General features: G+C 34.7%; 1 protein-coding gene across 1 annotated transcript in view; it reads left to right on the top strand.

Annotated features, from left to right (window-relative positions):
* DIAPH3 (diaphanous related formin 3) overlaps positions 1 to 25,224 on the top strand; it is a gene marked incomplete at its 5' end in the record, with an annotated part of 246,726 nt that overhangs the window by 162,858 nt on the left and 58,644 nt on the right. Inside the window, 3 exons of the mRNA XM_026081539.1 lie at positions 566 to 701; positions 16,265 to 16,360; positions 16,800 to 16,859. Of these exons, the coding sequence (XP_025937324.1) occupies positions 566 to 701; positions 16,265 to 16,360; positions 16,800 to 16,859 (292 nt within the window). The remainder of the gene's footprint in view (positions 1 to 565; positions 702 to 16,264; positions 16,361 to 16,799; positions 16,860 to 25,224) is intronic.

Below are 25,224 nucleotides of genomic sequence, written 5' to 3'. Positions count from 1 at the left end.
TAGATAAGTCCATTTTGGCTTCATTGGAGGTTTTGGAGTACTTACCTATAATTCAAAGTAAACAACATTATATGGGTATTAGCCAGAAGACAAGAATTTATAAACCCAGTGAATTAGTAAGTTTGTGGTTACGAATAAGAAAAATGCACAGCTAAATCATGCAGGTAGCCTTGCTTTTTTGATGTAGTGGCAGCATGAGAAAATAAATGTTGAAACTATTCTAGAACTACAAGTAGTAACATGTATTTATAGTTTTGTGAAATCAGGTAATTAAGATATTTTCACCTCTTGCTACCTTAATGTGTATTCTTAAGCTGTATCTTTTTCTGAGATACATATTCCCATTTGGGGGCTAATTAATATGCTTCTAATGTATTTATTCTGAATTTGCTTACTCTTCTGAATAAAATGTATTAAATATGGATGGTAAAATATTTATTTGGCTTGACAAATTAAGGCTAGTTGGAAGATGTGATTTTTTAAAAGTTTTTTTTTTCTTTGTTTTTAAGGTTCAAATTACTTCTTGCTAAGACTTCAGTTTTAATAGAACTCTTTTTTTCCATAGCAAGCTGTAAAGGAGAATATGAGAAGAAGGGAAGCAGAAGAAAAACAGAGACGTGCTAGAATAGCTAAGGAGAAAGCAGAGAAAGAAAGACTAGAGAGGCAACAAAAGAAAAAGCGCTTGCTAGAAATGAAAGCAGGTAAGTAATGTAGAAAACAGCCCATTTTATCTGAGTTTTACTAGAAATAAAAATTCAGCTGTTATTTTTTTCATTGTTTCCATGCGTTTTGGAAAAAAGACAGAATAAATGATTGCTTTTCACCAATTAAAATTTACAGCAAAGCGTTTCTTAAATTTGTTTTTGTTTACAACTTTTGCTTTGGTTTATCTGGTTTCCTCAAGCTATTTTAGTACATGTAATGTTAATTAGTACTTTTCCATTAGAATCTATTGAACCTTGTGTGACCAAGTATTATCTCAGTTACACTGAGAATCTATTATGTTATCTGAGAACAAAGACACTTTCCATATCACAAAACCATTTTATTCATTTCTTTTAACTAAGGCTACCTATTYATTTTTGTTCCTTTTATGACAATAAGCCATTCCTGAAGTAGTATAGATTCCTCTGAGTATGTCAGTTGTTATTTCAATAGGTCCCTATTGAAACACCTTAAAAAATGCATGGTTGGGGTTTCTTTTAAATTTATTCATTTATGCTGTGTTGTCTTTTGTACCAAAAAAGACCAGACACTGTGAGTTCTCTCTTGCTAAAGATGATGTCTAATCCTCCAYACTGTTAGGTTTTTATCTCTTCTGGAGTCCTTCAGAATGATATATGATTTACTGTGTAAATTACCATGAGCTGCTTTCATTTTTTTCCGAACAGACATTGTTAAACAGTTCTCCACTCAAACCCTGGTAGGTACCTTTGGCTTAAATGATTCTCTTCTGCGCTTGACTAATAGCCACAGTAGTAGGTGTGCTAAATTTCAGAGATTCTTAGACCAAGTACATCTTTGGTTTATTTTCAGAAGTATATACATGTCATGGGGTATGAGGCTAAAGCTTCCTCTTAAGTTGGAAGTCAGCAGGCTGTCCTCTGAACACAGAATTTCTAATTCTCTCAAAGTAAATGCAAGACCCAATCAGAAAACTATCAGCGACTATCTTTTTAAAGCTCATGGAAGACAAAGGAAGCTCCAGAAGATTAGGAAAGTGCAAAATTGGTATCTGTATTCATGCATGATTGGAAGTGTTTCAAAACAGGTTAGACATTCTTCTCTAAGAAATGCTATACATATGATTGATAGTGCTTTGGGGAAAATTAAAGCTCCTCTCTAGCCCTGTTCTTCATAATTTTGTGTTCAGGCTTTCCAGAGAACAGGTTCAGATGTTATGGACCTCAGAGTCATTTGTCCATGTGTGTATGTGTGATTCTGGTTGCTAAACCTACTGCTTCAACTAATGTGGCTAGGAATTACATGCTTGTCATCCACAAATCAGATAAGTCATTGATTAAAAATGCTGGTTTGTCCATTGGTAGCTTGCTTTTTGATTAGATCAAAGAAATGCATGGAAAGAGGTTTCTGCATCTTGTTAGCAGCCACTTAAGGTCCAGTCTAGAATGACTGATCTAAACAGCAGCAATGGAAAAACATGATGTTAAGGTGACCTGAAGTTATAAATGTCTTGAGTCTGATACTCAGTAAGCTGGCATCTGCTGAATTGTTTTTTGTTTGCAGAACTCCTTGTATGGTTTCTTGTGTTGTTTGAGTCATCTTTTTTAAAAGTCTACTAAAAAACAGTATTCTGGCAGTGAGTAGAACCTGTGGTAGTTTTTTGTGAGTTTGTGTTTTGTTTTGTTTTTTGTCAGAAAGAGCAGCAATTACAATCTAAAAAGTAAAGTGTGTGTGAGGGATGGGAAGTGTTGTTTGTTTTTACTTTTCCTTTTTACTTATCCAAACCATACTTACTAGAGGGCATAATGTTACTCTGGTTCTGCTACAATAGTAACATAGACTTTCAAACTTTTTTTTTTCTGTTTAGCTATAACTGGTTCATTGAAAGGCTGATTCTTATTAAGGAGAATCTGTAAATCAGTCACAAAATGTTTCCATTTGACCTGCTGTCAAATGTCTAACCAGGTTCTCTTTCTGTCAGAATACCAAAACACTCTTATTTGGAGTGTGACAATGTAGAGTGTAACTGATTTTTTGCTACAAATTATCTCTTTTTATGGTGACTAGATCAGATGTTAGATTTGTAATATCATTATTTCAATTGTTTGAATGAAGCAGCTGAAAGCTGCTCGATCTCACCATTTGAGAGTGATACTGCTTGCCAGTTACCTTTTATGGGATTCAAATAGATACATACTTGAAGAGAAAATTACAGTCTATTAACTGGTTCTTCAAGATATTTTTCAGTGAGTAGCTCATAATGTAGCCTGCATCTCTACTCTTCAGAGTCTTCAGCAACATCAGTTTTTAACTGAAAATGACTTGAACGTTAGGGATGCCTGTGCATCAGACTGTACTGTATACCACTTCTGAGTTTAACCATTTCTTAAACTTTAGAACAAAATTTTACTAGACTGACAATCATTAATGGCACTTTGTGCTAATAGTTTGTTCTTGCACATTATTTGTCGTTATCACTATGACTTTGTTCTTACTACCAATCACTATCACTACATTTTCAGACCAGTCAGTCTTTAACACTTATGTCTGAAGTCAGATGTGAGAATACAATACCACAGAGCTAATGCTGTGTAGTTAGCAATAACGGCTGCAGCCTTATTCAACAAGATGATATGTCCAAGCTCRAGAGTTCTTCAGCAAAGCAAGCTAGAACTGAAGTGGGCCTCTCCTCTTCCTTCTCTCCCCTCTCATCCCCTTCTTCTTCTCACCCCTTACTCCCATTTGGGATTTTGCCCTTTAATAGGATGGTTGAGTTTCTAGACAATTCCCAGCCCTTGTTTTTAGTCCCTGGATTATATGATGCAAGATACTTGATGGGTGTTACTTTCCCAGGCCACAGCAGTGCCTTCAGCTGGATTTTTTTTCCCTGCTTGGCTGCTGCTGCTTTTCTTAATGCAAAAGCTCGTGAGGTTGTGGTTTTTTTCAGTGATCTTTAAATGATCATCAGTGACTTGCTTATGGATCTGGAGCCTCTGCCTTCAACCTGTGCACACAAATTCAAGACCTGAGCTGCCCAAGGCTTAAACTGTACATCATAACAAAAGAAACCTGATATCATGCTCTGGTTCCCACAAGTTCTTAGAGTGTGCTGATAAACCTAAGAAGCCAGGCCAGGTCCCTTGCATGGTTAGCGTAAGGCACAGTTAGCATAAGGCCTGTGGACCTAGCAGTGGCAATACTATTTGTCTGGGCTGGTGAGTACGAAAATGTTTGTACAGTTATACTATACTACTTGAGGGGGAAAAAATACTGTTTTCCGTTTGGGAGAATATAGTAATTTCACCACTAGTAATCAACATTTTTTGCAAACGTGAGAACCCAGATCATCCTACAATGCGCCAAACTTCTTGTGAGCTGCAATTTTCTTATTTAGTCTATATTGTGACTTGGACATACAGGCAACATATTGGCCATCTGGACTGCAACTTATACGCTCTCATTTTTTTTATCACTACAGATGCAATAACAAGCACTTCTGCATCAGACTGCCTTTGAAATGCTTTTACACCAAATTTGCTGTTTATATGGTCATTTCCCAAATTAGATAAATATGTAATCTATATGTTAAATCTTCATGAAGTTTTCCATTTGAAATTTTTTTATGTTTCAAATATATTTATATCAATATTTTTGGCTTCATAAAATACGTATAGTATTTTATGAATACAAATTTTAGGTAGGCTTCATAATAAAATAAATTTGAATCTCTGATCATGAGACCATTGTTGTTGTTGTATATTGAATAAGTTGACTTCTTGCAAGTGTTTTTCAGATTTGGATCTGAACCCAAATGTCAGAGCCAGATCCTTGTAAATTTTAATTTGCTAATATTTTGAATTTTGCAGCTCAGATGGTGACACGTGTCCTAATAATCAAATGACTTACCATTATAATAGGCTGATAGTCTTAAGTTTACATAATAAAAATAGCAGCTCTATATTTTCCTTGCAGTGCCATCCTAACTTGAAAAGTATATGGAATTCCGTCAAAACTTTGAACATCTAAATGTTGAATGATATTTGCTATTTTGAAATTTATGATAATAAAATCTGTCCTCTAAATGCTCTCCAGGATAGAGAGTGATAGTCATCGTGAGATGCTTTGTAAATCAGATTGCTCTATTTGTTTCTGTGAAGCCAGCTCAAACTATCACATGCTATAGTTCCAAAGGTAAATAGCCAGTGGAAGGGGATCTTTATGTAAATGCCACTTGTCTGCATACTGTTAACATTCAGAGACATACTTTCTCATGCTGTTCAGATTCTCAGTAGAAAGCACACCAATCAATTATTTTGATCTTATCATAGTGTAAAGAATCCTATAACTGTGATAACACCAGCTAAATTTATTGTAATATAATTGAGAGCTCCATCATTGTGGCATCTTCATTGTGTCTTACTTTGAATGCTACTTAGTAACAAGCCACTTTAATCAGTGGTTATTTACAAAGGCTGCCCTWTCCTATGCAAAAGCACTGAAGTGATGCCGGAATGCTCTCTTAAATATCTCATTTCTAATCTAGAATATTACTTTGTTTTTGTTACTCAGTTTCACTTTTATCACAGTTCACTGGTTTAAAATCCATATTTCAGTTGATTTAAACAGTCATGACTTTATTAGCAGTCAATTTTGCAGAATTTCTTTTTGCAGAAGTTGTGTGTTTGTTTTTGGAAAGAAAATGTTTGTGTTTCATAAAATCTTTGAGTGTCTTAGTGTTGTTGTCTTTCTTTTTTTTTTTTTCCAAAAAGTTTACTTACTTCACAACTTAGCAAACAGTAATGAATATGGATATTTTCATTAGACATGTAATATTCTGTAAAACAAAAATGCACCACAGATCCCAGCACTGACAGTTTAATCAATGAAAACAGGACATGTAATTAAAATTCAGATTCCATCAGATAGAATGAAATTTTGAAATTAAAAAGGCCTACCTAAGGGTAAGACCCCTCAAAAAGCTCCCCAGCTCAAGTCTATAAGGCCTCCATTTTATTAGTTTCTTCAAGTTCAGAGGAGTGAATCAATACTTCTCTTTCAAATGATCTTCTCCAGATGTCTCAGAAGCAAAGAAACATAGTGCTCTTTCCTCTGAGGGGAGTGAGGGACTGCAGGTGTTGGAGATTATAAAAATCTGTTTATGTTATGGCATCAGCAGTTTCTAACACATTTGTAATTTGTTATTTTAATATGTCTGCCAGGCTGCTTTCCTGAAAATCACAGCTTTTGGACAACAGTAGGCTTATTACTAGATTCTGTGCATTTAAGTAAATATGTTTTGCAAATTTTTTGAGGAGTCTAACTTGTTCTCTTAAGTTAAATAACAATGGACAGAAAAAACTGTAGGACAGTTGTCTAGTCAGTACTTACTAATATTAATACCTAGTGGAAGGTTGACAGTAAGCTCATGACAAGCTTGCACAGTACATCTGACTTTGTTTTATATCTATTAAAAAAAAAAAACAAAAAACCATACACAAGGAGCTAGTTGTGACAGAAATTGACCATGAATTCCCAGGAAAGGAGACATCAGGTGATAGGTAACTAAATATGGAGGTTGGTGTTCAGCTGCAATTTTATTGTTTGAAAATAGAGTACAAATCTGGGAAAATTACTAAGAGCAGATGTTCCCTCAAGAATATTTGTCAAGTTTGTACTTGAAAATGGTATAGAGAATGATAAAATACAGGTAGATTCAATTAAAAAAAAAAAAACCTAAAACCTCTTCTGAGAAACAATATGCCATACATTTGCAGAAGCCACAGCAAAAGATGAGACTTAGCAAAACCTCATCAAGTCTCACACTGAKAGCATATTCAGGGAATTAGTTGGTTTTTAATGCACAGAAAGTAGAGCTGATCTGAATGTATATTTAAAAAAAAAAAAAACAAAAGCACAGAACTAAACTGATAGAAGCCATATTCTAACAAGATCTCAAAGGTGCTAAATATCTGAAATATGTAGATGTAGTTCATATACTTGTTGTCAATCCATAGGCTCAGTGTGCTGCAGTTGCTGTGCATTTGTACTAAGTATTAGCTCCAAAAGAACAAGAGGTTTAGCAGAAAAAACAATTATTTTGAGACTTTTCCTTTATGAAAAGTATATATAGAAGTGGAACTTGTGGAGATAGTAGCTGAAGGTAGTTTAGAAACTGAGGTTTATACAAAGCCACTAAAAGAATAAATAATAGCAGTGCTTGGGAGAGATAGAAGTAATCATTCAAAAGAAACAGAACTCTTGAAAAAATTAAGTGCTGTTAAAGTAATGTCTGTAGATAAATTTTCTCATAAGAATTTTCATTTATGTTGTTGTATGATAATCTCTAAAGAAATGTGAAAAGAATATTGCAAACTTAAAATGGCATACCGATAAAAACAATCTCTGGAGCTATCTTTAGGATTAAGAGCTCTAACATTTAGTAGACATGCAGACAGTAGGTTTTGGGCTGAGTAAGTATTTCCTACTCCAAATACTACCTCACATCTCTACTGTAAGGAGCACAGACATCACAGTCCTCTTTAAACTTTCACTTCTACTGTATGTAAATGCTTTTATTCTTTTTTCTGAATGATCAAAACTTTCTTCTCTGCAGTGGGAGAGGAGGAGAGGACTAAATATCCTTACCAAAGCATTACCTTTCCGTAGTCCAAGGCTGTAAAAGAGCTAAGAACCTCCTTTGTTATTGCTGGAAAGCGAGCAGAAGAGAAGGTCATGCTTCTGACTCTTCCTTCAAATGGACTCTGCTGCTCCTTCTATTGCTGTGCTGTTCAGTATGGCTCTTATCTTCACTCAGCAATACCTCAGTGGTTCTACAGAAGTATTATTGCTACTGCATTCCAAAATATTCTTGTTCTGAAGCTTGCTGCCAGCAGATGCTTGATTTCTCTGGGCAGCTTCTATCCACTCAAAGTTATCAAATGCAGATGCAAAGTCTTTGAATCATAAACTGCTGGAGACAGCATTCTGGGGAATGTCATTACATGTTTACCTTGTCCTTTTTATAGATTTTTTGCTATTGGCTACTAATGGATTGAGAATGCAGGACTAGGTGAACCTTTGATCTGATCTTCCCGGCTATTCTTTTGCACTTATAACCTCTATGCAAAAAGGGTCTTGCCTACCCAAAACTGTGTAGAAACTTTCCTGTGACTAAGCCCTGTCATGTAATCCAACCAGAATTTTCTCACTCTGCAAGTGAGAAACTATATAAATGTTAAGGTTCCTTCAGTCCTTCATCTCTGTAATACATTTTTCAGTGTGACTGATCATTGTATGTACTTTCAGATTTTACTGGTTGTTAATAAATTTGAATAGAAATAGTGATGTCTCTGTGTACAATGACCTCCTTCAGAGTAATACAGTAACCAAAAGACAAGATATTCATACACACCCACCCATATATATTATATTCAGCTACAGTATTCTTATATGAATCCAATTTCCTTTAAGAATGATAAAGTGGTTCTGGCTGCTTGTAAGTAATTTTGAAGTGAAATTGTAATTAAAATGTGTTAAATAGGGTGGAGTTTTTTTCCTCCTCTGTGAAACAACACTAGTGGAAATACTAGTTTTTGACTAATCTGCAAAACTGATTGCATTCTTGTCAGTATCATCCAAGTTGGAGCTGTAATGTGTAGAGAAGACAGAAAAATAATGCATAAGCAGTAAAATTTATTGAACTGACCTCTTTGTATGTAGGTGACTTGATGTTCTCACTAGCAGCTGCTAAATCAGATCTTAATCTTAGATAACAGTGCCTAAGCTTTGTCTCTCTTAGTTGTGAGTAATTAAATATAAGTAACTAAAACTTAGCATTTTGCTAACTTCAATGGTTTTATTATTTTCTACAAAAAAAGCAGAGTATCCACAGAGAACAGAAAAAGGATTATAAGAAGGATACATCTTTAAACTGGCCTTCTTAAACTATTATCAGGGAATGCAATATGTGATTATTATTAGACTATACTGTATTGCTGAGTGGGTGAGAGAGTAGGAACAYGTGGAGATAAACCATTTCATTTTCAGATATTGTCTGTGTGGACTTAGTAGAAATACAACCTATTTTTGAAGTTAGCCATATTTAGAGTTTCCATTGTGGATTTCTTCTTTCTCCATAACCCACAAGTTATTAAGTTCCTTAAGTCTGAGTCTTTAGACTTTTTTTCAAGAGTTGGGATTTTATTTTAAAATAATGCTAAAGTGTGTCTTTGTTACTTAATGTATGGAGGGACTTTGTGTGTGTCTTCCCTTTCCCTTTCTAACTTGGGAATGATGAGTCCAGGCTGAGGATCATCTGCAGGCTTTTATAGAAGGGGCTTATCTTTGTGCAAAGTCACTTAATGGAGTTCCATAACTTCACTCCATTTTTGCATCAGTATTGATACTCAGAATTTCAAAATCTTTATAAAATTTTGAAAGCTGTTTCCTGATTTTGGTATTTGCAGCTAACTGCCTAGCTAGGTAAAACAAACTATTTCTAATGTTCTTCTCTCAACTCCAGTGTTGCTTTAGAACAATAGCCACTAAAAATATCATATGGCTTCCACATCAAGGACAGCTATCTGTGCAGATTTGTTCCTATTGCAAAGCTGTTTTTACACGAAGCAAAGAATGAGCAAGTGAGGAATCCATTAAGTTTCTTTCTTTCATCTAATGGGTCTTGTTACTGTCAATCATGTATGTTTGCTCATAAAATATAATCTGCCTTTTCTGCGACATCCTTTTTGTTATAGCTTCTCCGGAGGTGGTGGTCTCAATTGCGCTTGGGTGACCATATGTGTTCTTTGTTTCGCTATTGTTGTAAAAGCATTCTGAATTGAGTGAAAGTGACTGATGTACTAGCTGGGTAAGAGTTTCACAGTATGCTTTTGTTGTTGCTTCAGGAGTACAGTAACAGCAAACAAAATTGTGTTTATAGACTTGCCTAACAGAGTACTTCACAACTAATTTCAAACTAATTTTGAAGGAAAAGGGTTTTTTATACACCGATTATCTTAACTAAATACTACATAATTAGCACAGCTTTGGCAATAATGCTTGTAACCAGATCAATGGGAAATTGACAGGCAGTGACTAATTCTTCATTCTCCCTTCTGCTTTTTCACCCTCCATTCAGCTTCTGTTCCCCCAGAAATGTTTGTTTGATGTAGGACCCTAAAGCCACTGTCAAAACAGTGGGTTATCTAACCAATAGAGATTGGTTAGAGAGTAGAGAGACTACATAGAATTCTGAGACTCACAGAATCACTGAATGGTTGAGGTTGGAAGAGGCCTCTGGACATCATCTAGTCCAACCCCCTGCTCAAGTAGGGTCACCTAGAAAAGGTTGCCCAGTACTGTGTCCAGATGGCTTTTGAATATCTCCAATGAAGGAGATCCACACTCCATAACCTGCCTGGAAAATCTGTTTYAGTGCTTGACAACTCTCACTGCAAAAAAGATTTTTATGTTTAAATGGAATTTCTTGTATGTCAATTTTGTGCCCATTGTCTCTTATCTGTTCACTGGGCACCGCTGAGAAGAGCCTGGCTCCATTTTCTTTAGTCTCTCCAGTCAGGCATTTATACATATTGATAAGATCTCCCTGAGCACCTTTGCTGCACTTGCTCCCGTATGTCCATGTCTGGGGAACCCAGAACTGGACCCAGCACTCCCGATGTGGTCTCACCAGTGCTGAGAAGAGGGGAGGGATCACCTCTGTTGACCTGCTGGCAAAGCTCTGCCTAATGCGGCCCAGGATGTTGTTGGCCTTCCTTGCCACAAGTGGACATTGCTGGCTCATGTTCAACTTGTCCACCAGGTTCCCTGCAAAGCTTCTCTCCAGCTGGTTGGTCCCCAGCCTGTCCTGGTGCATAGAGTTATTCCTACCCAGGGGTAGGACTTTGCACTTCCTGTCGCTGAATTTCATGAGATTCTCATCTGCCCATTTCTTCAGCCCACTGAGGTCCCTCTGAGTGGTGGCACAGCCATCTGGTGAATCAGTCACGCCTTCAAATTTTGTATCATATGCAAAACTGCTGAGAGTGCGCTCTGTCCCATCATCCATGTCATTAATGAAGATGTTACAGAATTGGCCCCAGTGTAAACCCCTGGGGTTACACCACTTCAAAGAGTTAGCATTTCGTTTATTCTTCTATTAATCCAATTTCCCTCAGGAAAATTTTTCAGAGAACTTTCTCTGCAAAACTTGCTCTGGTGAAATCTTTATTGGATATGGAGTCAATAGAAACGATCCTGGACGATCTCTAAGGGAAAGTGGTTTTACAATGACTATTTTCTGTTGTCACAGAAAGAATGAAAGCTATAGATTCAGGATGAACATCAGAAAATTGCATGTTTTTATCACAAAGCTCAAGATTTAGATGATGTCACTATCAGTCCCATTACTTAAAAGAGAAATTGTAAGATATCTATTTCTGCGTCTTATTTGTATTACATCACTGAAGTATTTGTTTCACTGTGGTACAGAACCACTTTTAAAACCACATTTTACCATTTGGCTTTCCTTGATATGAACCATCTTATGGAAGTTAAAATGGTGTAGCAAACAACTTTAATTTCAGCAAGTGGTTTGTAAGGGACAGCTCTCTGTAAAGATTGTGAAGAATGGATGCGTAGTTTGCTTTTCACTCGTTTTGAACTCTTTGGAACTTGGGGCAAACTTTCATTCATATGCTYAGAGTCAAAATCTATCTATTTTTGTACCATAAACACACTTTATGACAATTCAGTGGTAGCACAATTTCAGCAATAGCAAACGAGGTGGACTGAAGCTCCCTCTCCCCAGCCAGAAGACTTATGCAATAGGTACCTCAATCATTAGATAAAATCATACCTTTTTATAAGATACCTGCCTAGGACTCTGAAGCACTAGCAAAGGCTTACTTCATTCTTTTGGGCATCAGTGAGAAATGTAACCCTTCTGATCTGGAGCAGACTGTTTCTGTGATTCCTGTGAGGCGCACACCTGTTCTTCCTTTTTGGAAGGACTAGTATTTGTCTTTTGTCAGAAGTCACCTCTGAGGAATGACAAGATAAGTGAATAATGATCTTCCTGGCTGAAGTTTGATAGGAATAAGAAGCTTCTAGGTAAATCTAGGATGGACTGGCTGAAAGGACAGTTTCCTTAAGGCATGTTTGGCAGCTATTTCAACTTTGCATCTGCACATGGGTTATATATATATATATATATATATATATATATAATATATATATATATATATTTTCCCCCCCCCCCCAAGTATTTTAAGTTTTTTCCCTCACAGTATTGTAGTAAGATTCCTATAGGGGTTGGTTAGGGTCAAAAGAATGCCTGTGTTCTATTATGAGTTATGATTCTAGTCCTTGCACTATTAATAAAACTTGAAGCAATAGGCAGTTATTCTTTCACTCACCTATCAATAAAGATTATCTGATTAGTGTCTATGGCTTTTGCCAGAAAGATCAAGGCCTTAGGATTAATTCTCTGTATACTGTGCATTTTCTGGTCAGAGCTAACCTTAACACCCACCCAAAATTTCTGTGCAAGATTGTGTCTGAATTTCATTGGAGTCAAGAGTTTGGGTACACCCCCCCCACCCCCCAGCACATTGTTGCACATTCTGAAACCTCACTTTCTCTGGACATTGCTTTGCATTTTTATATTGACAATGTAAGTCCCTTCATAAAATCCCCTCACCTATTTGTATATAAGGCTGAGAGATCTAGAAGTTGTATGCATCAGTACATCAGTTTTTTTTTTAAAGTAACTGAATATAGCCTTGATTCCTTGAAAGAGGAAGTAGGAATAATATTAGATGTTGTTCTCCTAGCAAAGTGAACTTCTGTAGCCCTAATATGAATGTGATATTTTAGTTTGTCTTTGGACAGTTATGGGGAAATTTTAAAATGAGAGGTTTTTTTAAATCCAAAGTAATCTTGTTGCACCACTCTTACTTTGAAAGAGTATTGTTAATGATATTTTTGATTGTGTCATATCAATGGATTACTATCACTTTTTTGAATTATGATATATATCACTTGCTAATTAATAATTACATAAAATTCAGGAGTCATTAATAATTGCAGTATCTATGGCTATTATCCTAAGACATGTTAAAGTTATACTGCAAAGCTGTAAGACTTAGTACACTAAAGGAGAAGAAGGATCTCTAGTATCCTTAATGCTTTTAAAGACATAATTATAAAATTAGTTTACATCTGACTTCGCGTTGAAATTTCAAGGGCAAAGCTTACTAGCTATTTTGGCAAGTTTACTTCTGCTTTGATGGTATTCAAGAGACAGTTGTAGGAGCTTTAATTAGGTATGATATTAGAAAGTATTTAAATCTCTGATAATGGCAAGGAAAAGAAATAACTTAGATCATAACAGAGTATATTTCTCAAAGGAATTGTTATGGACTATGTAGCTATCTGCAAGCCAACTGGAATTACTAGTTCTAGGATGTCAAAAGATTGATACACTTGACTAATTAGAAAGTCAGTTGGGATTGGTGACAGCAGTTTGCAGCAGCTTGTGAAAGCTGATTTAAAGGTCCCATAGGAACTGTTAATATTGAACAATATTTGCTATTTTTATTCTATCGCTAGAGCAATGTTTTATGCAGTTCTCCCAGGGCAGTTTAAGAGACTTCTAAAACACTGTATGATACATTTGCATTTGTTAAATATTATAGATAGCTCAGTAAGTGGGGGTTTGAACAGTTAGCTTTGTAACTTCATAGAAGGTGTCACAATCAGCTGTTGGTGTAAGCATCAAAAACATAATTTGGAGTCTAATAGAAGGTGTAGAAGTTTGAAAAACAGACTTTCTAAGTGTTTTGGATACAGGATATTAACTACTGATATTTTTATTTGCATTCATTTGTTTATTTTTTTCAAGGCATATGTGTATACAGGAAAATTACAAGAATTTTTTTTTTTGTCTTCAAGTAATTTCTTTTTCTGTTAACTATTCAATGGAAACACAGATACAGCTTGTGACTAAAGTATATTTCAGATAAGTAGGAGAAAGAGAGAGTACCCTGAACATGCTATATAATTATGCTACAAAAAATTGTGGTTTTGCAGTTAACAACAGTATTTCTGTTCTATTATTTAAAATCCTTATTTTGTATTTGTTTCATCTTTGTATAGAGTTATATATTTTGCACCAGCTTTTTTTCTACTGAAAACTGTTTATTAATAGTTTTTGAAATAAACATCAAATCCATAGAAGTCTTGGGAAGACTTGAAGAAAAAAGATGACGCATTGAAATAGAATTAAAAGCAATTTTCTTTTTGCTCTTCTTCCTACTCCCTGAAACAAAGCTTATGAACTATTCTTCTATAACCATTTACGGTATTGTTTGCGGGAGTGTCATGTTATTCAATGTTTTTTGAATTGCTGATAACCAAAATGCTTACAAACTTTCCTCCTGCATTCATGTACCTTAATATAACTAATGGTTTGGCCTCAGGATTTCCTCAAGCATCACTTTCGGTTCAAATTGCTCACTGAATGCTTCAATTCCAGACATGAGTATTTCAGACAATTGCATCAGGAGGGGAAAAAAGAAAGCAAAAAACCCAGGAAACTGAAGATACGTTCTGAGAAATCTGTTTTTAGGTATATTCCAAGCCATGTTAAGAGCTGTGATAGGCCATTAGTCATGAGAGACCAAACTGCAACCCAGCAAAGCATGTTATACCAAATGTAAAGCAAGAAAAAAATTGTATTTCAGTCTTCATATTTATCCTGTATCTACTATATATTGTACAGAAAATATGTGCTTGAATGATATGCAAAATTATAAAATATTGCTAATTTTTCCATTATTTCTCTTTGTGTGGAAAGGCAAGCTCTTAAAGCTAACTAGTCCAATAGTACACACTGCAGAGGAAAGAGAATAATTAAGGCTGTAACACTCTTAATGTTCTCAAATAATTCTGTCATTTTAATGACCAGTATCTTGGGATAGTATCAAATGTAATACTGCAAGGAAGGAAGGGTGTTCTCCTTAGAATATATATTGTAGGACATTCTGCAAATTAAACAAAAATCATTCTCTAAATACAAATAAACATGTAGAATTAGCAGAAAATATAGAATGGGCAAAAACACAAGCAAAAGGAGCATAAGGGGAAACTAAATGCATTTTGTGATACAATTGCACAAAAACGACTTTTAAATTATTCATTTTTGATCTTTCTGTAAATATTAAAGTTGTTGGTACAACAGAAGAAAGTGACAAAGTTTATTAAAACGTGATTTAAATTTGAATCAGTGTTAGAGAATGTCTGTTTCAGTTTTATATCTGTTTATGTGTTTACTTGTATGGAATTTTTAAATACAAAATCTTTTACTTTTATAGGTATTACTAACATGTGACTTCAAGTCATATTTGAGGGATCATTTTTCTTTAATTTGAGGGACAAAAAAGTTAAAATTTTGAGGCAAGCAAGAACTCTACCTGCCAGAAATGATTTTATATATATTCTCAGAATACATATACAAATATATGTAATGTGGAGAAACAAATAGAAATCATAATTTCCCATAATAATTCACCCCCCATATTCAGGACTAGAGGATAGCCTTGTTTCCTTACTGGTACTCTAGCCCTTCCAGGATTCCTTAAATGTCACTCTTGCAACAACTAGCTTTACTCACCAGCTTGATTAGATTCTGATTTTGAATATTCACTGTTGGCAATAACTGCAGAATCATGTGCTGTCTCTGACTGCATCTAGGGTGGGTATTGACCTAAGGAGTTTTGCATGGTGAAGCATAATGAGTTTTCTCCTGTGTCATTCTTTATTCCTCTTAGTAGATTTTTCATCGTGAACTCCTAGAGTTGTGTTCTTCGTTCTCATGTGTGTGTAGACAAGGGGTTAACAAGATTCACAAATCCAAAATTTGTCTGACGTGTGTTTATTTGAGGAAATAAGAGTAGGGTTTTTTTTGTTTAATGCTTGCATATGATTATAATCTCATAGTAACATTCATAATTCTTTCAGGAAGGTATTATACTTATATGATGAGTAGAACTTACTGGAATTGCATAAGTCATTTAATATTGGCCAGAGGTTATTAAATAGGAAGAGAAAATGGGTTTTGATTAAAGCTGCCTATTGATATAATTTTATATCCTATCTAGTCTAATACTGTTCGCTCRGCTTCCTGCTGAGAAACAATTTCAACTTTTTATAACAATAACTCAAATGATCTCTTTTGTCTAACATAGCAAATCATTTTAGGGAACAGCTCTCAAAAGCTGACATGAAACTTATTATTTGCATTTGCAAAAGGGTACTGAAATGAAAATATGAGTGAAATGACATTTCTCTTAAAAATACAGATGAATCTCACCAGAATGGAATAAAGTTTGGCCTAGTTTATTGTACAAAAGACCGATTCTGTTGTGATTAATTGTGAGAGAGTAATTTGTGGAAGTTTAAAGCCCAGTCTAAAATTGAAATAACTAGTTTCAATAATACCACAGATATCTTTTTTATTATTATTATTTATACTTTGATATTGCTGTGGTAACCCAGAGGGTTCCCTCTCTCTCTTTCACAGAAGGTGAGGAGACTGGAGTGATGGATAGTCTGTTGGAAGCCCTGCAATCAGGCGCTGCTTTTCGAGACCGAAGGAAAAAGACACCAAGGTCTAAAGGTGAATATTTTATTTTCCATTTTATTTTCCAGGGTATTTTGTTAAAAGCATTATGAGTCCAGTGCTCTAGAACTTAAAACACTAGTGGGTTTAATTCTTTCCTGCAATGACATCTTTCAGAGGTTCTCATGCTATCTGGCTGATGTCAGTCACACTTTGGAGATCAATGTATTGAACTTAGCATAGCCTGATTATTATGACAAGACTCTTCCATACAGCCATGTATACTTTAGCTTTTTGAGGTTTACAGTAACAACAGTTGAATGGGGGAAGTAAAAGTCATCCTGACTCCTGGTGGATCAAACATTTCACGGGTATTAACTGTAGCTTTACCCCTGGAAGTATCTAACTTTTAAAGAATTCTGCTTAATAATATTGTTACTATAGTCCAGTAAGTTTCAGAGAGTATTTTATTTCCATTGTTTTCTTGCTTTTGCAGATATACCACAAAATCTCAGTCCAGCCACTCAGAGGCCTGTGCTGAAAGCCTGTAACCATGGTAATAAACCATATTCATGAACTGYATGCTCTTAACTTAGCTTATCTTGTTGATCTGTGCTTTTAGAATGCTGCTGTGATATTTTCAGTTTTCTACATTAGTGGAATAGTTAAGTAGTATTGGAACCTAGTTGATAAGGATCACCTGAGTTGTATATTACATTCTTAAACTATTCTTGTTGATTACTTTGCAAAGCTCTTCTGTCTTTTGAGGGGTTTTTAATTTATTTAAAATGCAGTTATGTTTGTAAATGTAGATTTTACATAACTGTTCTTCAGGTTTATATAAGGATTTTTTTTAATGAACTATGAACTATCTTAGAAAGCAGAGATTGTGGCGCATGCTTTAAATGTTGCTAAGTATTTATGATACTGAATTAGAGAACCTTTAGCATTCACTCTATTTTTCTTTATTTTCTTGGTACTATAGTTGGAATGGCTTAAGCTACCATTTATCAGTACAACACAAAAGTGATGTTGTATCAGCAAAAAAATAGGAAATTAGTTACTTCACAGCAGACTTCAAGGGCAAATATTTCTCCAAATTTTGACCACAAATCTTATGCATATGTTTAAATTATACTCCTGAATTCTCATCGAACTCAGTAGGACTACTCATATATGTAAAGCTACAGTCTGGACTTGGGTATTTTTCACAGAATCACAGAATAGTTGAGGTTGGAAGGGAGGGCTGGAGATAGTCTTGTCCAACCCCCCTGCTCAAATAAGGCTGGTTAGAGCAGGTTGCCTATGACCATGTCCAGCTGGGTTTTCAATATCTCCAAGGACGGAGACTGCACAACCTCTCTGGCCAACTTGTTCCAGTGTTCAAACTCCCTCACAGTAAAGAAGTTTTTTCTTATATTGATACAGAATGTTTTTAAGCAGAATGCATTATCCTTTGATTATTTAAATAAACTTGAATTTATAAAGTAGATGCCATCAAATTAAGGATATGGATTACACCTCATGTTAAATGTTTATTTCTTAAATTACTATAGTAGAAGAAGAACACATAGAATTCAGCGTTAGTAGAAGAAGAACATACAGAATTCAGCATTATGGAAATTAAAATCACAAAGAATAGAGGTGGAAGAACACTTGAAAGATTAATTCACTTCTAGGAATTGGCCCAAGGAAGAATCAAGTATACTTGACAGGTGCTTGTCTAGCACATCACACATTGATATTTAAATAATGGTTACAGAGCAGATCTGAGTTTATCCTGTATGTGTTTCTGCTTTTAAGAATAGTTATGTTAACTGTTGCTACTTTTCAACCCATCCTATGTGTAGGCGATCAATATAGTTTCCAATTTCCAAACTAAATGCAGTTAGACAAACATGAGGGTTGTGTTTTGCTTCAAGTTAAAAATTAAATAAATGCCTAAACTGTTAATTTTGTAAAGTCTCAGTATAATCTAGGAGACTGATTTGTACATCAAACTTTAATCCCAAATTATAACCATCTGATTATAAGTTCAAACAGTTGTTTTAGAGAGTTTGATTTGTTTTGGAACTTTTGTTTTTCCTGAAGTCACTTTTCCCACAGAAAAGCCTGACAAGCTGATTCCAAGACAATTTAAAATGAATTCAGTTTTTCTTTTCTTATTAGTTTAGGAATAGGATAATACAATTCTAAGCCTGCTTTTAAGGAATGCAGTAATATGTTTTCAATTTGTTGATGCTTATCACAATATCTACATGTTACCGCTTCCTATCTTGAGCCAACTGGAGCACTAAACTTTGTGTAGATTCTGGGGAGCTCACTTATCATAGTATCTTTGGCTTTCTGAAGGAAATATATAATCACTGGTTGCTTTGAATTCATCTTTTAGATTTCATATAGTTTTTTTTTATATATATATATTATTCAGAAACTGTATATGTAATTTGAGAATTTGCTGTTTAATAAGTTATTTTGTTATTGGGAAATCAGAAATTATGTAGGCTGTACAGTACCTAGAATATATACTATATATGCTAGGGTATCGATGTCAAAGCTTATTTCTATAAAATACTAACCTCATTGAAATTAATAATGTGGTCAGTCAAACTATATATATAATTAAATGTTTGCTTGATTCTCTATTATAGAGACATTCAACAATTTAGACTTTAAGGTATCATATCAGTTTTTTTCAGTTTTGTCCTCGAAGTAATTTTATCTTGCACTTTATATCTAATATGAGTATATATGTAATAACATATTATTTCCATGTATATGTGCGTATTAAGTGATGTATACTATATATAATGTTTTATTATTTATAATGTACGAGCAATACATCTCAAATTTCATTCTAGTTCATAAAAGTTGACATTTATCATTAGACTGAAGTATCAGCTTGGTTTTTTATTGATTTACCATTTTCCCAACCTAAAATTTCAAATGGATGCTAAATATCATATCACAGTACCAAAAAAGCTCCTGGCTTACTTAACTAAGCTTAAAATATGTGAAGACCAATTAAGTCCTCAGGTAGCAGTTCAAGTACTTTCCTTGTTTGCTTCTGATGATGAGACTAACAGATTCACTTATAGTGGATAAGCTTTGTTAATACACACTGCAGATGCATAGTTGGGATGAACAACTTTGACTCATGATGCAGTCAAAAAGAATTACAAGCCATGACTTGAAATATCTGCCCATTGAAACATTCAGAGTGTAGCAATCAAATTCTAGTTAATCTGATTTTTTTAAAAAATTTTTTTTTAGAAAAAACAACACTGTTTAGTCATTGTGATTAAAGATATTTCTCTAAAAGTGGAATATAAATCAGACTCCTAGACAGAAGGGAATTAGAGAGTAGTGGCTTCATGTCTCACAGGGAATGGGAAGGGAGAGGGAAACACAGACAGAATGCACATTTTTCTCCGTAGCTGTAATACAAACTCAAACAGAAAAGAAACTTCTTCAGCCATCTCCCATTGGCATCCTCAGTATGATACTGGTCAAGGGACCAAATTAGCATTTACAAGTGAGGCTGAGCTGAGCCTTATAAAGAGGTAATACAGAGGAGCAAACAAATGCTACTTAGCTCTAGAACTGGGAAATGAAATTGCTTCGTTTAGTTAAATGGACTGCTAGAAAAAGATGATGGAGCAGATTTGGTTGAATGTTAGCCATAGTTTGGCCATTTGTCTCTTCATGAACTATTGAGATCCCTAGAAAGCTCTTGTAGTGTTTAACTGAGATTTCTGATTTAAAAGGTGTACTGCTGCTTCCCAGGGTAGCCTCCTAGGTGTGTTTTATTTTCAATCCTACTATACTCTTCTTTTATTGAGCAGACTTTTTTCTCATATGGTAYGTGATTTTTGTCAGGTCTAAATCTACTCTATTGCTGTGATCAGAATTACCAATCACTTTTCTTTCCGCTTGTGACAAGGTCCATCAAGTCAGACAATTTCTTTCTGAGGAAAAGCTCTACGGCATAACTATCAGAAATAATATGCGCTTGGAAATGTCATAACACCTTAAGAATACAAAAGTTTTTCACTAGATTTTTTTCATGACATTGCCATGATTTGTGTATTTATTTCTTTTGTTACCCTTCATGCTGCTTTGTATTTTTTCATTAACAACTGAATTGCACATAAATTTAAATCTACCTGTTAATGTTACTATTAACTTTATCTGCAAAGAACTATAAACTGCAGTAAATATTGTGGTATATGCTTTTCCTGTAATTCCTGTTTGGAGTACTGTATGACGTAAGGGCAGTATTGTATATTAGGAACTTTTGATTCAATAGCATCTAATTGTTTTTTTTTTTTACTGAAGTAAAAGTAGTAGAAGAGTAGTACTCCAGTACAGTAGTAGAAGGCACTTAATTTTGAGTGATCAGGCTTTTGCAAGTTAGATAATTGGAAGCAGCTAATAGCTAAGGCTGAGTTTATCAGTTATTTACAACACTCGAGACATAGTTGCAACTTGCACATTTATTTTAAGGTAGTTAAGTTCAAATATACATAGCAGCATATCCAACATAGTGCTCAGTGCAGCATAGAAACCTTCATAATTCACTTAAGTTTTCAGTCAGGCTTTGCAGCCTGCATCAAGTTCTCTGCTGCTATGGCTACACTTTCTTTGCAGTAACATTAGCCAAGTTAATGTTACCTGAAATGCATGAATAAAATTCCAGATACAGCTTTGATTGCATGTTTACATACCTCAAGTGCAGCAAGAAATGAGGGTTTTGGTTTTTTTTCCTAGTAGGTTATATTCAAAATGGTGTGAGTAAAGAAAAGCTATAGTAAAAATACAAGTTGCTTTTGTGACTACAAAGGCTGAAAGAAATCTATCTTTTGCAATCGGTAACTGGATTGTGACTGCACTTCCAAAGGTGAAAATAAAGTCTAGTTTCTATATTAAAATCAAACTTCTATGATAAGAGATAGTCTTTATTTGATTACCATTGCTGCTTGTTCAGTAAATCCATAAACAACAGAATAATTTGCACATCACATTTAGTCCGAAGTATTTTAAACACCTTATTGTTAAATAAAATTCTCTTCAAACAATGTCATTCTGGTCCCAGTTAAGCAAAAGAAAACCCTTTTTTCAATTCTTATTTGTAATAGAACTGTCATCCGAGGTTCAAATTAGTGTCTCTGCCACCTTATTTTTGACAATGATAGCTGACAATGAGCTYGGCCTCATCTGAATTCTTGAAACTAATAGTGCAACCACTTAGAGGTCACTATTTTATTTCAGCATTGCTTTATATGACAGCAAGATACCTTGATTGACATTTTAGCCTATTTTTTTTTTCTTAAATTTGTACATGTCCTTTATGTTGCTATCTTTTCCATAGCTGTATGTAGTGAACATTAGGAAGTACCTAACATTGGAGAAACACTGAAACCTGTGAAGATAATTTTTTCCTAGTAGATGTTGCTTAACCTGTAGCACTAAAGATGAACAAACCAGTTCCTCATGGCAGAGATGTTTTGAAGGCACTGTGTACCTTTAGCTTATTCTTCTTTCTGTATCTGATCTAAAAACATCACTGTTTGTATCTCTGGTGGAGAAAACCTCTGTAAGGATTTGTTTTTACTCAATAGGCCAGTTTCCTCAGCAGAAAACTTTGAATATCTGTAGGCACTGGTGTGAAAATGAAAACGTTTAATAGGATTTCTATAAAAACCAGGTAGTTCTCAGTTGTTCTGTTTAAGACCAACACTTCACTTCAATATTCACTTCACAGGTCAAGTAAAATTACTGCTTATTCTAATGGAAATAGTTCCCCTGAGACAATTTGCACTGTTTATTATAAAGAGTTTCTTCCTAGAGCAGACGGCAGAATTCAAAGAAACTGTGACCATAAAAGTCAATTTTGCATGTGTGGAAAAAATATGCAGACGAGGAAAGTTTATTTACTCATTTTTATTTGTTTAGAACTACCTCAGCATTGGCATAGTTCCACACACATGCAGTCTCTCACAGAGACAGCCCTGAGGAATTTACATTCTAAAATATATAGGAATAAGATTAATTTTGACGCGAAGTTTCTAGTATCCTTATCTAGTGATCTCCTTCTCTTGTAATTTAATGTTGGAGAGGACAAAGCATTTGAGTCATAGGGGATGACAGCAAATGAGTGGAGATTTGAATGAAAAATGAGGAAAAAGTTGGATTCTTTCAAATCTTTTTCAACCAAGTTAGTAACATCAACCTTTATAATAAAAATATGGATATAAAGATAGATATAAAATGTGTATTCATTTATTTATTTTAAAATGCCAAGCACTGCAAAAGGGATGTGCAGGTTCTGTTAAAACTGCATATAGAAAAGGGTACTTCAAATCAGTAGTAAATGAATATTAGTATACTGTGAAGAGATGAGTATAGAAAGGAAAAGATAAGTTCTGTTAACATTTTGTATAAGCCAAACTCAAGCAGCCAACCTTAGCACTACCCATATTTAGAAAAAGAGATGAGAAATTATAATCCTACAAAAAACTTCAGTGTCTATTTCACTACTCTTCATGTAAAGTCTTTAGAGACTTTTCAGATATAAAATCCCCATGAGTAAGGTGACACACATATCCTCCCATTCTGTATCCTATCATAAAGAATTATATGTGAACATAATATAGACAAGAAAGAGAAGCAAAGCTTTTTTAAAAGTAATGATTTTAGGTGCCAACTTGAGACAAGAATAGGGCCTTATAAGGGGACTTATTCTTCAGAGGTTTGCAGAATTTATTCCTAAAGTGAGACCCTTTGAGGATGTCAAATTAGGCACTCAGAAGTGCTAATTGCTTTTGTAAATATCTTGCTGGTGTGCGCTGGTGCTGGTTTAATATGAATGCTTCTCTCAAGGGAAGCAAGGACATTTGCTGCAAGATAAGAACTGTCGCAAAGAGGTGACATTTGAAAGCAGTGACACTGTATATTTCGTAATTGCACATATAGTAAATGTCAGCTTCCTAAACATCTAGCTAGGTAACCAGATTTCCAAAACCTACTATAGGCAATTTTTTATATTCAAAGCAGTATTCTGACTGTGCATCAGTGGAGAATCTTAAATCAGCTACAGGAGCTATAAATTCCCAGCAATTTACCCGTATTTGTATTTTCATTGTTTAGTCATGCAGAAGTTTCCTTTCAAAGAAAATTATTGAGTTGATCTGTATAGTAAAGAGGTTCTGTCACTCCTCAGAGTGCTTTTCAAGTCAATTCTGTATTTGTTAAACAAGGTTTTAGGCATAAATTTACAAGGCTTTCAACTTTGTTTATTGTTTTGCTAATGTTAAGAACAAGTGATATCTAACTCTTGCTTCCTTCTTCAACATCTTCAAAAACTTTGAACCAAACAGAATAAAAAATATGTACCAGCTGAACAACAGTCATAGAGCTCTGTGTGTGTGTGTGTGTATATATATATATATATATATTTTTTTTTTTTTAAGGGATTATCTTTTCTTAAAAGCTGTAATGTTTGTGAAATATTGAGTGGTGAAATTTCATCTAGATGCTAGAAATGCATTTTGTCTGGTTAAAGGGCTGCACTGGGGACAGAATCCCAGATTGATACAAATGGTGCATCATCCCTGACCTGAATCTAGATTTGTGACTCAAGGAATGTCTGGTTAATGCAACAGTATTTAGTCAGTATTAAAAGATGTAAAGAAAGCACAAAATATTAATCATGAAATGTTTTAATTACAGTTCTTAATTCATCTTTTGCCAGATAAGTGAATGAGTTCCCTTCACATTCTGGGTTTTTTTTTCTCCTTTTGGCAAATTTGGTTCCATTTTTTACCCAAGTGTGTTTTTTGCAATAGAATAAAAATGTAGAGTGTAAAGGAAATACTGGATCTAAGTTTCTGCCTGATTTTTCTTTTTTCCATTTTAAATCAGCATTCAGCAAACGTACAAATAAAAGACATTGAATAGATGCAGGGAAAACAAGAGTATTGTGTAGTTTCTTTCCTTTGTTGGAGTGGGAACACTTGGAAGCTTTACTCTCAGGTCTTGGGATATTCTAAATGGAAATTAGTGTTTAAGATGAAGCAAAACTGCTGGGTTTGCCTGTAAGTTCCTTGATAAATGCAGTATCATCTTTGTTCCATTCCAAAAAATAGACTAATTTTGTGTATTTCCAACATGCAAGCCTAAGTGAAAATCTACATCAACCATCCAGCAAAATAATGAGAAGCCTCAAAAGACTTAAAGATAATTCTGAGCCACCAACACTAGTGGTAAAGGAAGTAAATATAGGGGCAAATACAGCTTTCACAAGAATGGCAGAAGAAAAGATGATAGCCAGAATTATACTGCATGATCTAGACTAGTGCTAGATAGTTGAGCTGTAACTCTGTTAGATTCTATGGAAATTGTTTAGGAAATTACTGGGGGGGTTTTACATGATGCTCTGACCCTGGTTTTCATCAGTTTCATAATGATTTCCCTTAAACTGTTTCTAGGATTGTACATGTATGCAATGTAGTGCCTGCAAAAATTATACAATACATTTATGCATCTCATCAGTGAGGAAAGACTTTGTGAATATATTGCCCTTGCACTCTGATACCTTCCCTACTTTTGACTTTCTGCATTCAGTTTATACCCTACCCATTACATATACCCATTATATACCTATGGCCTTCTATGCCACTATAGCACATCACCCACATGCTTTACCCATTGCATTTCCATCAGTGAACACCTTTTCTTAAGCTGATGTAGCTCATGACTCCAGAATGAAAAGCTATAGCTTAAGCAATTTCAGAAAAGAATATTTCGATTTTGGAGGATATTGGGCTAATCAGGGAAGCAGTCACTTTCAGCATACACTGCAAGCAGTTCTACCCTTGTTCTTTAATTGGCATGGTAATGCTGTTTAAATGAAACATTCT

The sequence above is a fragment of the Apteryx rowi genome, unplaced genomic scaffold, assembly GCF_003343035.1.
Source record: "Apteryx rowi isolate R43461 unplaced genomic scaffold, aptRow1 scaffold_553, whole genome shotgun sequence".
NCBI classification, from domain to species: Eukaryota; Metazoa; Chordata; class Aves; order Apterygiformes; family Apterygidae; genus Apteryx; species Apteryx rowi.
Note: the sequence above shows the minus strand (reverse complement) of the source record. Positions and strands in the feature narration are given on the sequence as shown.